Source organism: Rhizophagus irregularis, chromosome 26 (assembly GCF_026210795.1).
Source record: "Rhizophagus irregularis chromosome 26, complete sequence".
In the NCBI taxonomy this organism is placed as follows: Eukaryota; Fungi; Glomeromycota; class Glomeromycetes; order Glomerales; family Glomeraceae; genus Rhizophagus; species Rhizophagus irregularis.
Window position 1 is genome coordinate 592939 of NC_089454.1, and position 15420 is coordinate 608358.

General features: G+C 26.0%; 4 protein-coding genes across 4 annotated transcripts; 3 read left to right on the forward strand and 1 right to left on the reverse strand.

Moving 5' to 3' along the window:
• Positions 1-6340: 6340 nt before the first annotated feature.
• OCT59_017294 (uncharacterized protein) lies at positions 6341-7327 on the reverse strand (the record flags this gene model as incomplete). The annotated part of the gene is made up of 4 exons (XM_066137397.1): positions 6341-6419; positions 6488-6543; positions 6797-7161; positions 7261-7327. 4 exons carry the CDS (start codon positions 7325-7327, stop codon positions 6341-6343), a joined length of 567 nt encoding a protein of 188 aa, XP_066003986.1.
• Positions 7328-9022: 1695 nt separating this feature from the next.
• On the forward strand, positions 9023-9394 carry OCT59_017295 (uncharacterized protein; the record flags this gene model as incomplete). Its single annotated transcript, XM_066137398.1, has 1 exon — positions 9023-9394. One exon carries the CDS (start codon positions 9023-9025, stop codon positions 9392-9394), a length of 372 nt encoding a protein of 123 aa, XP_066003987.1.
• A 669-nt stretch (positions 9395-10063) lies between these two features.
• Positions 10064-11427, forward strand: OCT59_017296 (uncharacterized protein; the record flags this gene model as incomplete). The annotated part of the gene is made up of 2 exons (XM_066137399.1): positions 10064-11036; positions 11120-11427. 2 exons carry the CDS (start codon positions 10064-10066, stop codon positions 11425-11427), a joined length of 1281 nt encoding a protein of 426 aa, XP_066003988.1.
• Positions 11428-11745: 318 nt separating this feature from the next.
• Positions 11746-12226, forward strand: OCT59_017297 (uncharacterized protein; the record flags this gene model as incomplete). The annotated part of the gene is made up of 2 exons (XM_066137400.1): positions 11746-11843; positions 11947-12226. The coding sequence occupies 2 exons, from the start codon at positions 11746-11748 to the stop codon at positions 12224-12226; spliced, it is 378 nt and encodes a 125-aa protein (XP_066003989.1).
• Positions 12227-15420: the final 3194 nt, after the last annotated feature.

Consider the following 15420-nt stretch of genomic DNA (forward strand, 5'->3'; position numbering starts at 1 on the left):
AAACCATCGAATTTTTGAAAAATAAAAAACTTAAATTTTTCCTCATGGTAAAACAACAAAATAATAAAATAAAACGCACAGTTATTTTATAAATCACATGATTTGTGTGCTTATGCAGGGGGAATTTTACATATATTTACTATAATATGGAACTGACGTTTGGTATAATTGTACTTATAACTAATAAAGTGATTATAAAAGGGGTATTTTATATATAAAAAAATCTGGACTAAAAAATGTGTGCCTTAAGGAGGGGAATTCTTATATGGAAGGTGCCTATAAAGGGGGTCAACTGTATTGTAGAAAATCAGTTCTGAAGTTAAATATTGAATCCTATAGATAAGTTTCAAGAAGTAATTTTTAAAAATTATTAAAAAAATGTTTTAATATTTTTTTTTTTTAATATTCTATTATAGTAAGGAATCAGTTACAATGTATTCCATAGGTAAATTTCAAAAAGTAATTTTTTTTTATTATTCTATTATAGGAAATCAGTTCCAATGAATCCCATAGGTAAGTTTTAAAAAGTAATTTTTTAAAACAATTAAAAAAATGTTTTTAACATTTTTTTCTAATATTCTCAGGCTATTATAAGAAATCAGTTACAATGAACCTTATAAGTAAGTTTTAAAAAGTAATTTTTTAAACTATTAAAAAAACGGGTTTAACATTTTTTCTAATATTCTATTATAGAGAATTAGTTACAACGAATCTCATAGGTAAATTTTGAAAAGTAATTTTTTAAAACTATTAAAAATTATTTTAACACATTTTTTCTTAATATTTTATTATAGGGAATTAGTTATAACAAATCCTATAGGTAAGTTTCAAAAAGTAATTTTTTAAATTTTTTAAAACTATTAAAAAAATATTTTTAACATTTTTTTCCTAATATTCTATTATAGAAAATCGGTTATAACAAATCCTATAAGTAAGTTTTGAAAAAAAAAATTTTAAAACTATTAAAAAAATATTTTTAATATTTCTTTTCCTAATATTCTATTATAGGGAATCAGTTATAACAAATTCTATAGGTAAGTTTTGAAAAGTAATTTTTTAAAACTATTAAAAAAAATGTTTTTAACATTTTTTTCCTAATATTTTATTATAGAAAATTGATTACAACAAATTTCAGGTCCTGTTGGACCAGTCCCGAACCTGGTCTAACTAAGTTATTTATAGATTTTATGAATTTAGTGATAATTAAATATAAAAAAAGTGATTTGTGATATTGAGATTCACTTTTTTATATTGATTTTATATAAAAAAAGTGAGTTGCGGTATCGCGATTCACTTTTTTATATAATTTTAATATAAAAATGTAAATCACAATATCGCAACTCATTTTTTATATGATTTTAATAATATAAAAATTGTATTGCAATATTGCAGAGCATTTTTTATAATTTAAAATTAAATTTACAGCAAACTATACATATATAATTTAAACATAATATAATTTTATATAGATCTCTTATAAGTTATAACTTACATATCAGATATTTAATGTTTAATTTCTATCTAATATATATTGATACTTTATTAGCTAAGTCTTTTTAAGACTTGGTCCGCTTCTGGTCCAAAATTTGAACTTAAAAATCTACAGATCAGGTCCTAAAACCAGATCTTTAGGTTCAGGACCTAGGACTTTACCATTCCTACCCATAGGTAAATTTTGAAAAGTAATTTTTCAAAATTATTAAAAAAATGTTTTTAACATTTTTTTTTCTAATATTTTATTATAGGAAATCAGTTCCAAAGTTAGATACTGAATTCCATAGGTAAGTTTTAAAAAAAAATTTAAAAAATATTAATAAAAAAACATTTTTTTTTATTATTTTATTATAGAGAATTAGCTTCAAATTAAATACTGAATCTCATAGGTAATAAGTTTCAGAAATTTTTTCTAAAACTTATAAAAAAATGTTAATAAAAAATGTTTTTTTTTATTATTCTATTATAGGGAATCAGCTCCAAGTTAGATACTGAATCCTATAGATTAGTTTCAAAAATTTTTTTTTAAGACTATTAAAAAAATGGTAATAAACATTTTTTTATTATTCTATTTATTTTATTATAAAGAATCAGCTTTAATGAATATACTGAAATCCCATAGGTAAGTTTTAACTTTCAAAACTTTTTTTTTAAAAAAACTTTCTTTATTTTTTTTATAGGGAATTAACTCCAACCTGAATACTAGATTCTAGATAAAGTTTTAAAAGTATAAGAAAAATAGGATAGTATTAGTAGTATTTCTGATTTTGTATTTTCAATAATTAATAAATTTAAACTATTAAATGAAATTATTGTAAATATCAAATAAAATATATGCAATTAAAGGATTTCTTAATTCTTATTGTTATAAATTTGGGTGCTTTGCAGTAAAAAAGGACGAAATTACTGAAAAAATTCAAATTTTCTTTTATATGCCAAAAATATTCTAAATGCTATAATTTGTTCAGACTTTATATTAACTCATTTTTTATTTTTTTTAGTAATTTCGTTTCTTTCTACTGCAAAATGCCCATTTATCAAAAGTTATCAATTGGTATACTGATATGTTAAATAGTAAATATCCTATTGGTAACTATTAATACCTAATTAAACTCTATTGAATATCCTGATTAAAACCTAAGTATTCTTCTTTTATGCCATTTTTTTGGTAGCAATTAAGTTTACCAATTAATGAAAATTGAAAAAAAATAGACTAATTAAATGGAATTATTGGTTTCCGATTTGGCATTATTTGACTGATATATATAATTTAGTTTTAACAAATTTAAAGATGTTTAGTCTCAATATTTTTTACCTACCTTAAATAAGCCTAGAAATAAACCACTAAAAAAGGATCAAAAGAAAAATCAAAACAAAAATTCTAATATTTTACACAAAAATTTGAATAAACAGAAACAGGAGGAGAAGTCTTTTAAAAATAAAAATATAAATAAAAAATAAAAAGGCTTTTAATAGTGACAAACTTACTATTCTAAAATTCAAATATTATTACAATCATTGGCCAATTAACAGAATGTTAAGAACTTTGATAAAGAATATATGTAATATGTAGTATACTTACTATCAGATTAAGTCTGATCAGATTCAGATTAAATTTAAAACTAATCTAATTTAGATCAGATCAAATTAAATTAAATTTAATTAATTTCAAATCAGATTGAATTTAAGTAAAATCTAATTTAATCTAATTTAATCTGTTAGAAGTACTAGAAAAGGAATTTTCCTCTAAGAAAATAATCATTTACTTTCATAGTTCCAAAATCCATCTAACAGTATATATGTAGAATCCTTTTAGAATGACAAGTAGTTTAATACTTACTAATATTACTTTACAGAAACCTTGAATTTTTAAACAATACCGAATTGATATAATAATGATGTTAAATAAATATCGTGGCGATATCGATTTGCAAATGATATCATTATGATATCGCAATGATATCATTTCAATATTAATTCAATATATCGAAATGATATTGTAAAGATATTTGTTTGAAAAAATATCAGATCGATATCATTTCGATATTGTTATAACAACAATGAATTTTTTGAAAAATGGGAAGTAAATACGATATTAATATGATATCGTTCCAACATTAATTCAATATCAATATGATATCGTAAAGATATCACTTTATAATTATCTAATTGACATCATAACGATATTGACGAAACATCAAATCGATATCATATCGATATTTCGATATTGTTATAACAATAATGAAAAATAGAAAGTAAATACGATATTAATATGATATCGTTCCAACATTAATTCAATATCAATATGATATCGTAAAGATATCACTTTATAATTATCTAATCGACATCATAACGATATTGACGAAACATCAAATCGATATCATATCGATATTTCGATATTGTTATAACAATAATGAAAAATAGAAAGTAAATACGATATTAATATGATATCGTTCTAACATTAATTCAATATCAATATGATATCGTAAAGATATCACTTTATAATTATCTAATCGATATTGACAAATAACGAAACGATATCATTTTGATATTGTTATAACAATAATGATTTTTTTTAATAAATGCAATATCAATATAATATTATTTTAATATTAATTCAGTATCAAAATAATATCAAAATGATATTATCTATAAAAATATCAAATCAATCAAATATCGTTTTATAATATTTTAATAATTTGTAATCTAATTTAAAAGTTAATTTCAATAGATTTAAGTTACCAGTTATTTATTACAATAACAATTTTAATTACAGATAAAGTATACATTAGTTTAAATATTATATAACAGATAAAAAAAAATATCAATAAATCTATAATAAACTAATTCAATAAATTAGAATTATGAGTTAAATTGGTGATGTAAGTCAAAACATTATGCCTTAATACTCCAGAATCATAACTCATCAACCCAAAGTTGAGGATTAACCGGGTACCTTGCTTTAGATTCAGCGACACTGCCCAAGTTGGATGGGGTGTCACAGGTACGCTTTAAGAAGACTCGCTACGACTCTATTGCAAAAAGGATAAGTATATTCGAAAACACCAGACATAAATTCACCTCAGAAGTTTGGCGGGAAACCCCTATAAACAACTGCAGTTTCATCATTACCAAAATCATTGAATTTAGGGATACAATGAAAAAGTTCATGAGAATGACGGCTTTAAAAAAAAAATACAAATATATTCTCAACTTTGACAATTCACCCTTATTCTTTGGCCTGGAATTCTCATATGACTGCATTATTGTTGTTTGTAATTTGATCCATTGAATCCACCATAAATTGCCTGGCAAAGCGAACTTTTATTAGACAACTATAGCTTCATCAACAAACGTTGCAATGTGTTTGGACGAATGACATCCTGTTTAATAAATTTTAAATGGGCAAACGTGGACCTAAAACCCATTATAAGGTAGGCTGCAAGAAGTGCAAAGCAACCTACTTAACCCACGAGTGGGTCTAAGGGTTAGGGAATTAATTACACGCCAAACACACACAAGTTGGTATGGAGTTAAAAGTCTTACAAACTAAAAATTATTTTTGCCACTTAATTCTCCAATAATCAATGTTATAAAAAAGTTACTTACGACTTAAGCCTACTTAATTATATATAAAACGACACTTCGAACAGACAGAGCTCATGATATATGAGAATATCCCATCATGCCCTATTTTAACCTTTGATTAAAGGATTTTCGTTGCGTTAATTATATAAGCTTTACGCCTATATAACATAAGCTTACACCTATATAATTCAAGTCCGCCTTTTCCTATAACACACTATGCACGACGGCAAACGGTATAGGAGGAAGACTCTACTTTCAGAAAGAAAGTTTTTTTTTCAAAAAAAAAAAAGTACAAATAAATAGCGGTTAAATAAAATAGTGGTTAAATTGACTTTTTAGGAATTAATAGGCCTTATAGCGCTTATAATATACGCGATCATTTAATATACGTGATCATTTAATCAGACAATTTATTAAATTTGGTATTACACGAACTTGATCAACCTGATAATTGTTTAGTCTCTTTATAGGTGGATATTTCTTAAATTATCACCTGAACTTTTCAATTTTTTGCAGAATCGAAGATGGAAACCGGAAAAGTATTCTGATTCAGAATTTTTTTTTAAGAAATGTGTTTGTTATTTTGTAAATTACCAGTCAGAATTGGCTTAAACTTTAAAGTTCTTACTTTACGCAAATGTTACGCAAATGTATTCTTTTTGATCTGTATAAGAACGTCAAATATATAGAGATATTTAGGCCGTATATACTAAAGAAGAAACGTCATATAATAACCATTCCATTTTTAACAAAACAACAATTACTTTTTAAACTTCAAAATGTTATATCTTAGGCAAACATTTTATAGTTTTATACATCCATTTTATTTTATATTATTATCACTCGACATTATGGTATAATGTTTAGAATAATGATGTTTCATATTATCATTTGCTTGTAAAATTTACTAAATTTATTCAATGTAATATCGTTATAAAATGCATAATTTTATAAAAAAATTAGAGCGTTTGCTAAGATTTATTACTATGTATAATTTAATATTATTATTAATAACTATGATTAAAGGATATGAAGTATCAGTACAGTATAAATAAAATAACTTACCGATAAAGAATCAACGATCTTATTTCCGCTCCTAGAAGGGATCGTTAATTTTTTAGTCATATTATCTAATTCTTTAACGGCGGACAAATTTTTTCCGTTCCACGAAACCTTAAAGGTTTCTCTTACGAAATCAACCAACGGTATTGAATCCTCCATTTCTTGTTAATTCTGAAATATTAACAGCTACAAGCTGTCAGCTTAAAATCTTTTGGACAAATTCTTCATCAACGTAATCTATAAGTTCCTTTTGAGATAAACTTCCAGTAGATGCTCTATAATTAAATTAATAATTAATACAAACAGCACTATTTGGTTAGCTACGAAACAATTAAATAAATACCTGTTTTTTCTTATTTCTTTAAATTCTTTTACAGAAGTTAAAATAATTTGGTTAAACTTATTTCTGAAATCGATAAAAAATTTTCGGGTTTTTTGGGTTTTTTCAGGTAGCTTTTAGCTTCGTTCGAATGTATTTTTATTTTGAAAATTTTTGTTATCAACTCATCAAAAACTTCACCACGTGGACTTCTTGCACGTAAAAAAAGACACTTGACACTTTCGTCTCATAGACGAATTTTATCCTAAAATATTAAAAATACATTATTTAAAAGATTTAGACATAATAAAATCATGTTAATTTAATACTTACGTCCGTAATTTTACTGGATGATGAGATAGCAACATCCGTATTGTTCATTTCTAAGGCTAATCTTAAAATTTCCGGATGGTCGACGAGCCAAGAACTATTTCTAAATTTGACTTTCGATTGAAATACTTCGGGTTTTTTATCATCTTCCGTCTTACTCTCATCATCATCATCATTATCATCATCATCATCATCATCATCATCGTCATCATCATCATCATTACTTCTTTTTTCATTTACTACTATAACTTCTTTATCAGCAGATTCGGCAGCTTCTTTATTACTATTTTTACTTTTTTTCATCAACTGATTGGCTTTCTCAATGTCAATATCTCTTCTTTTTTTCGTAATTTGTTTTCTTTTCGATCCTATTATACATATTTTTGGTATTTATTAATTATTCTTCTTACATATAACTATATAAGCAAAACTTACTATAAATTTACAAAAGAGTTATATTTACATACCTCCTTCAACTTCCATTTCTTGATTATCATCAGACGATTTATTAGGTAATTTACGTTTAGTCGTCATAATATAAAAAAAAATATGAGCGAAAAAAAAAGTGGAACAACCTTTTTGTTTAAAAGTAGGTGATATTTATCGAGAAAATATGAATGAATAAAAAATGTAGAGCAACTTTCTTGCTCAAAAAAAGTAGATGATAAATATTGAATGAACAAAAAAAAGGGCGAGGTTATCATGATATAATTTTGAGATTTTAGCTATTGTAATTATGATTGTAGTATTTAATTGGAAAATATACATGATCTTAATATCATTGTGTATCGTGTAGAATGCAGGATCAGTTAAAAATATCAGGAGATGGGAAAACTAAAAATTATGATTTCTAGAAGATCGAAAATTAAATTTAATTAATATAAATAAATTATTACAATATCGAATTTCATTCAGTGAAATTTTTTTTTACATGGAAGATTACCTCAAATCAATTTTACGGTTTCAAATTTATTATATTTTTCAGGCTATACGTGGAATGAGAAGAAAAATAATGGAAAGGTGAGAAGAAAAATGATCGGTAGAAGAAAAGGAGTGAGAAGAAAAATGATCAGTAGAAGAAAAGGAGTGAGAAGAAATTAATGGAATATTACGTTTTGAATTTCCATTTTTATGTGTGATACGATGACATGCAAGAAAAAAAAATTTATAAGATCCTGGTACTCTTGACGGAAAAATAACTGAGCCAATGAACCATGTGATGATCCTATCTAACTAAGCCATATCTATTTAGTGTAAGCCTCTTGGATTGATTACATAAAAAATAGATGGGATCTACAGTAGTAGACTTACAATGATATTTGAAAAATACCGATATATTGATTGAAATTGTGAAATTACTGATAGGAAAGAGTTTTAATACATATTGGTGTAATCAAATATCGGTATATAAAGTATCAACTATTCAAATAATACAAGTCATGTGCAACTAATCATTTGTTTAATTGTTCGATAATATTCCTAAAACGGAGTAAATTAAGATCGAATTAAGTTCGTTACGGTGTAAATTAAGGTTAGCTTAAAATTCAGTATAATTGTAATATATCATCGCAGTGTAATATGAAATATAATCAAGGAAGGACATGCGTGATTTAAAATATTATATTTTATAATTATAAAGTATAAAGATAACATTTTAACTCATTTTTTATTAATAGAATTTGTTTATTTATTTTTATTTATATATATTAATTAATGCAATATTACTATAATTATATTTTTAAAATAAATTGATAAATCAAAAAATTGAGTGTATTCAATGTTAAATAAATTAATTAAAGATGATTGCATTAGAACTAAAAAATTTAGGCAAGATCGTAAAAATAAACTCAAAGAAATCAAAAAAAAATATGTGCGTATTCAATGTTAAATAAATTAATTAAAGATGATTGCATTAGAACTAGACAAGATCGTAAAAATAAACTCAAAGAAATCAAAAAAAATTAGTGTGTATTCATTGTTAAATAAATTAATTAAGGATGATTGCATTAGAACTAAAAAATTTAGACAAGATCGTAAAAATAAACTCAAAGAAATCAAAAAAAATTATGTGCGTATTCAATGTTAAATAAATTAATTAAGGATGATTGCATTAGAACTAAAAAATTTAGACAAGATCGTAAAAATAAACTCAAAGAAATCATAATAAATTTATTATAAATATAGAGCCTTTTCTTGACATTTTCCCCATCAAACTAATAATATTTAATAATGGCAGCATTAAACTTAAACGCAAATCTTCCAGTATACATTCAATGGCCCGATGACGCTGCTTTGACCTTAATTCAGCGTCGTCGGGCCTATCAGCCCTTATTCACCACAACGAGGTTACATGACCAAAACCAATTATGGCGTGGAATTGCTCGTGATATACGAAACAACCACATATTCAGGCCAACTAGAAAACAATGTAGAGAGAAATGGAATGCGCTAAAGTCGAGGTACGAGAATTTAGAGAGATTAATAAACAGAAATCCTGAAGGATATCTCACTTGTACCCCAACTTTGCATGACGAGAGATTCCACCAGGAACTCTCTGACGAGTTTTGGAGAGTGGAGCGTAAGTATTTATTATTTAACTGATTTTTTCATTAATTCATTGCATTTATATTAATACTTGCTTTGTTTTAAGCATTAGTCCAGGCCGCCCGGAGAAATAGGATGGATCGTAGGACATACGAGTATAGAGAGCGCAAGCGCTCTCGCTCCCGATCCCTCTACTACCACCGAGAGCGCAGGCGCTCTCGTTCTCGATCTCCCTACCACTGAGAGCGCGGGCGCTCTCACCGACGTCATAGATTTTTTATTTTTTATTTTATTATTTTAATATATTTTATTTTATTTTATTATTATGTTTTATTTTATTTTAATATTATGTTTTATTTTATTTTATTATTATATGTTTTATTTTATTATATGTTTTATTTTATTTAATTATTATTATGTTTATATTATTATATGTTTTATTTTATTTTATTATTATGTTTTATATTATTATATATTTTATTTTATTTTCATTCAATAAATGACTATTTTCGATAATATTATTTGTCATACCAATTGTCATTAACCATATACAGCCGGTTTAATTGACCCTAAATTTTGTGTAGCCAAATCGGCAGTAATTTAACCGAATTGATTACTTAATTGCATTTTTTTTTTGCCGACACACTAATAGTATTTAATAAATTTAGTTCTAATTAAATTTATAAAATTCTAATTAAATTTGAATTATTTTAAATTGTTATAAAGATGAGAAGACGATATAGTCACAACAAGCCAATAGAGCCAATTCGAATTCGAAATCGGTTTTCTTACAGCAAACCTAATGAGACAACAGATTCTGACGAGAGAGTGGCAATTCGTTCGCCTGTACGTTCACCTGATAATGATAACGATGACATGGACTTTCAGTATGATCATAAAGATGATTTAAGTTTTCAAGACATTAATGATGACGATAATGCATATGGATCAATTAATCCTCAAGACTACAATGATGAGATGATATTTTCGCAAGATAATGTCAATTCATCTGATACTGAAGAGGAAGAAGAAAGTGATAACGAATACAATTATGAAGAGGAGGAAGAGGAGGAAGATAATAATGAAAACAATGACGAAGAGGAGGAGGATGAAGGTAATAATGATGATAATAATAATCAAGTGGAAGAGGAACGTAATAACGATGAAGAGGAACGTAATTACGATGAAGAGGAAGGTAATAACGAAGAGGAAGAAATACATCAAATCGTTGAAGCGTTAGATGAAGACAAGATACCGTTCTGCAATGGTCAATTTGCACTGTACTTTGATAATTATACAACTACGGCATTATTTTGCTGGCTTCAGAAACATAATGTTTCTACGAAAGCATATGAAGATCTTGTCGATATCATTCACAATTCTCAATTTGAACCTACCCATGTGGTAAAAAATATCCGAAGATTCCAATCATGGAGAAAACGTCTTCCTCTCCTACCAATAATAACAAAGTCTATTAAAATTTCACCAAAAAAAACTCCATCAACCTCACGAGGATCAAAACTTTCGTATCAACTCTCAATTAGTGAAATTATATGGCGTGTTCTTAATAATCCGATGCTAATGAAGCATATGTATTTTGGACCCGGCATTAATTCTGAAGAAAAATCAGAATTTTGGCATGGAAATTTATGGGGGGAATCCACACTTTTTGGACAACACGAAATATTAATATCAGAAGGTTATAAATTAATACACTTTGATACAATTATAATTTATTATCATTGATAATATTTATTAAAGTTATTTATTTTTAATAAATAGTATTGTACCGATCTGGTGATTTTGTTTACTATCATGATGATAATGGTCAAAAAAAACTTGGAAGATTAAGATCAATTTTAAAAAATCATGATGGATATTATCAGTTACGAATTCAAAAAATTTTGGAATATAGTGATTTACCCAGAAATTTAAAAGGGTTACCAAGACAACGTCGTTCTATTACCGGTGAAGTATGGTTACAAGACGAACCATTTTTAATTATAATGACTTCTCAAATTTTAGAAAAAGTAACTATATTGATGATGTTTCAACATCAAAATATTCCTGATAGGTTCATTGCGGATTAGTGAAATAATTTATAAATGTAATAACCGTTGGCACGTTCGTAATGTAAAGCTTTCATACCTACATCCATTCCGATTACATTTCTATTAGAAATCCACCGAAGTACATCAAATACTATGCCAATCTATAAGCTGTTTTTAGATCTTTATTATGATGATTTTGGTACATTTAGAAATGTATACCATTCTCTAGGTGGTGTTTATGTACAATTTGGAAATATGCCAGCACATCAAAGAAAGCTAATAAAGAACTATTTTGTTATTGGGTTTATCCCATTTGGAGGAAAATTTGACAAATTTATGATACCATTCATTTCAGAAATGAAGGAATTAGAGAAAGGAAAGGTGATGACTGTCCAAGGACAAGATGCATGGATAATTGCTGGTTTAGGCGTTGTTACGGCAGATTTACCTCAAAGGTAACGATATGACGGAAGTCTTAGGTATTTTTTCAAGCTTAGTTAATAATATAATAATATAATTTTATGACAACTATTAAAATTTTTTAAAAAATAAATTTAGACATAATGCAAATAAGGGTTGTCGTACTTGTAAAACTACTAAAGAATCATTGAGTGCTCACAATCGGGATATCGTAACAACATTACGTTATCATCATATTACAGACGAAGAAATCTTAAAAATTTCTCATGAGACTATAATGTCAAGAAGAGATCAACTTTGTACGGAATATGGTTTACGATCATTACCTAGTATTTTAGATAAATTAAAAAGGGAAGATATTTACAGACGCCGCAGGATGTTTATCATGCGACTGCAGGAAAGATTGGGTGGCTACTAAAATTAACTTGTGAATTATTTTCACGGAAGGAGAAGATAATTTTATCAAAATTTGGAAAAATTTTGAAATCCCAAAAAAGATGGTCTCGCTTACCAAATCCGATTACTCACTACAATAGTTTTATGATGTCGGATTTACTTAGATTAGCTATGATTATGCCATTTTTGTTAAACCAGTTTTTAAAAGAATCAAGTATCGAAACGTAATGAAACAGCCTGATTCACCAAAGAATTGATGCATTTCGAGTTAGTTCAGTTCCAAAAATTATTATATCTTGTTGGATACATGTTGCAAAAACTATGAAAGCGGTTTTTAACAAGAAATTTACATCAGATAGCTATGAGGAATTGCAACAATGTCTTGAAGAAGAGTTTTCAATCCTTCCAAAGATATAGTTACAAATTTGATATTGAAATGTGGAATAATTTCAAATAATTAACAATATTTTACTTTTTATAGGTTTTTGTAAATTTTGTTAATTTACCAAACATACACGTTAATATGCATCTTTTGATGCATGCTAAAACCTTTGGAATACTTATTAATACCCAAGTTGGTATAAAAGAAATGGTCCATCGTATTTTTAAGGGGATGGTACCAAAAACTAATTGCAAAAACATAGATTTAGATTTATTAAAGCGTTACAATACTTTATTTGCAATTCGACATTTAGCAGATGGTGGTATTGATCCAAGATTTAATAGATCTTGTACTGGATTTACAAATTCAAATTTTGGACAATTATTTTTAAATTGGTATGTTACGGAAGATAAATATTCAACTGAAGCAACTGAACAAATTCAAGACGATGATGATGATACAAAAAGTAAGTATTTTATTGCATATAATAGTACATGTTTGATATTTATATTTACTAATCTTTTAATTTAGTTATATCTCTAGTAAACTTTATTTCCAATATTTCATTAAAAAAAAGAATACCAAAGCAGGAACGTGATAAACTTCTTTTAACTTTACATAATTTTAAAACTGAATTGTTTTTATCTTATGTGGATATGAAGTTTGAGCGGCACTTATAAACTCTTCAATTGGTTGGTACAAATTTGCATCATATATGATTGAAGAAGAAAATGGTATCCTTTCAAAAGTTCACCTACATCTCGACGATTTTATCACAATTTATGAAGAAGATCATGAAGAATCTTATGCAATAATCAAAGGTATCTTTCAACATAAGGGTAACAATAACAAATATTATGCATTTATTGTTGTAGATTGGTTTGAAGATACTATGGTTGAACATTCAGTATTAAAATGTCCACTTTACCGTCTCCAAGAACAGGGAGATAAATGGAGACGTATTTTTCCAATTACTGTAATAGATAATGTTCAAAAAGTACATTTTATTCATAATTGTAATTCAGTAAAGGTGCCAACTACCAAATCATGATACTACAAATAGAATTTGGATAAAAAATAATTTTTATTTTACAGCTATATAATTATATTAATTATATAAATATAATAAAATAATTATTTTAATTTGTATCGTATAAAATTTTAACCAATAAAATCATATGCATGATGTAATAATAAATTAAAATTAACCAATTAAAATCACTTTAATTACATGCATGTGATATCATGCATGTGATATCTAAAAATAGCTAAAATTCGCGTTTATTAATGAGATTTTTTTGTTTATTTTCAAAAATACGCTTTTCTCTTGTCTTTTATATTAATACTTTACGGTATTTTAGTTCGTCTCTTTTTAAAGTATACTTTAATTATCTTTTTACAATATTAACAATACTTTGGGACACTTTAGTTTATATATTCAACATAGTAAGACACCCACATACGAAAAGCAAGAATAAAAGCAAGAATAAAGAAAAGAAAATGTACCCGCCACTCACATACGAAAGAAAAGACTAAAAGAAAGGAAAAATGTACCCACCTACCCACATACAAAAGAGAAAAAAGCCGTTTTTTAAATAAATAGTGGAGCTGTTAAGCAAGGTATGAAAATAGGATATACGCGTATTTTTCATATTTTTTTTACAATATGTTGTGGTTTGAGTATTTTTTTGTTAGACTGTGGTATAAATGTGAATATATTTTTCAACGGCCATGTATCTATTGCTTGTTAAATATATTTGCAATTTCTTTTGTAATATTTGCTTTAGCCTGGAAGAAAATGTTGTAAAATAGGGCTGGATATTTATGGCATTTTCCGCCTTCCAATTACTTTGTCCGGGGGTAGCCTGACAATTTGTCGTTGTCCGTCAGTCGTAGCAACCAGCATTTTTTTACAATATTATGATTTTAAGAAACAAAACACTTTCAAAAAAATTTAAAGAAAGAACTAACTTAAAAATATTATCATTTTTATTATTCTTTACAAAATCCCGGAATTACCTGCTCTAACTATTATCCCAAGGTTATGTATTAAATTTTAAATATATTTTACAAAGAGTACATTTTATTAATCATGATTGTTTTTTTTATTTTTTATATATATATATATATATATTTTAAAATTGAAAATGACGTATCCATCCACTCACATACGAGAAGAAAAGAATAAAAAAGAGAAGAAAAGAATAAAAAAAAGGAAGAAAAGAAACGTACTCCACTCACCCATAATAATCCACTAATAAAAAATTATTATTATTAATGTATAATAAATAATAAACATATATTACAATAAAAATATTTTTGTGATGTTAATTCGGTGTTAATATAATATCATTACGATGTAGTTACGATATTAAATAAATGTAAAACATTTTTTGTAATATTAATTCGATATTAATATGATATTATTATGATGTAGTTACGATATCAAATAAAATTGTAATATTAATTCAATGTTAATACGACATCACTACGATGTGGCTACGATATCAAATAGATGTAAAATATTTTTAATATTTTTGCAATATTAATTCGATGTTAATATGATATCACTACGATATGGCTACGATGTGGTTACGATATCAAATAAAATGTCAAATATTTTGCAATATTAATTCGATGTTAATATGATATCACTACGATGTGGTTACGATATCAAATAAAATGTCAAATATTTTGTAATATTAATTCAATATTAATACGACATCACTATGATGTGGTTACGATATCAAATAGATAAAATATTTTGAATATTAATTCGATGTTAATATGATATCAATACGATGTGATTACAATATCAAATAAAATGTCAAATA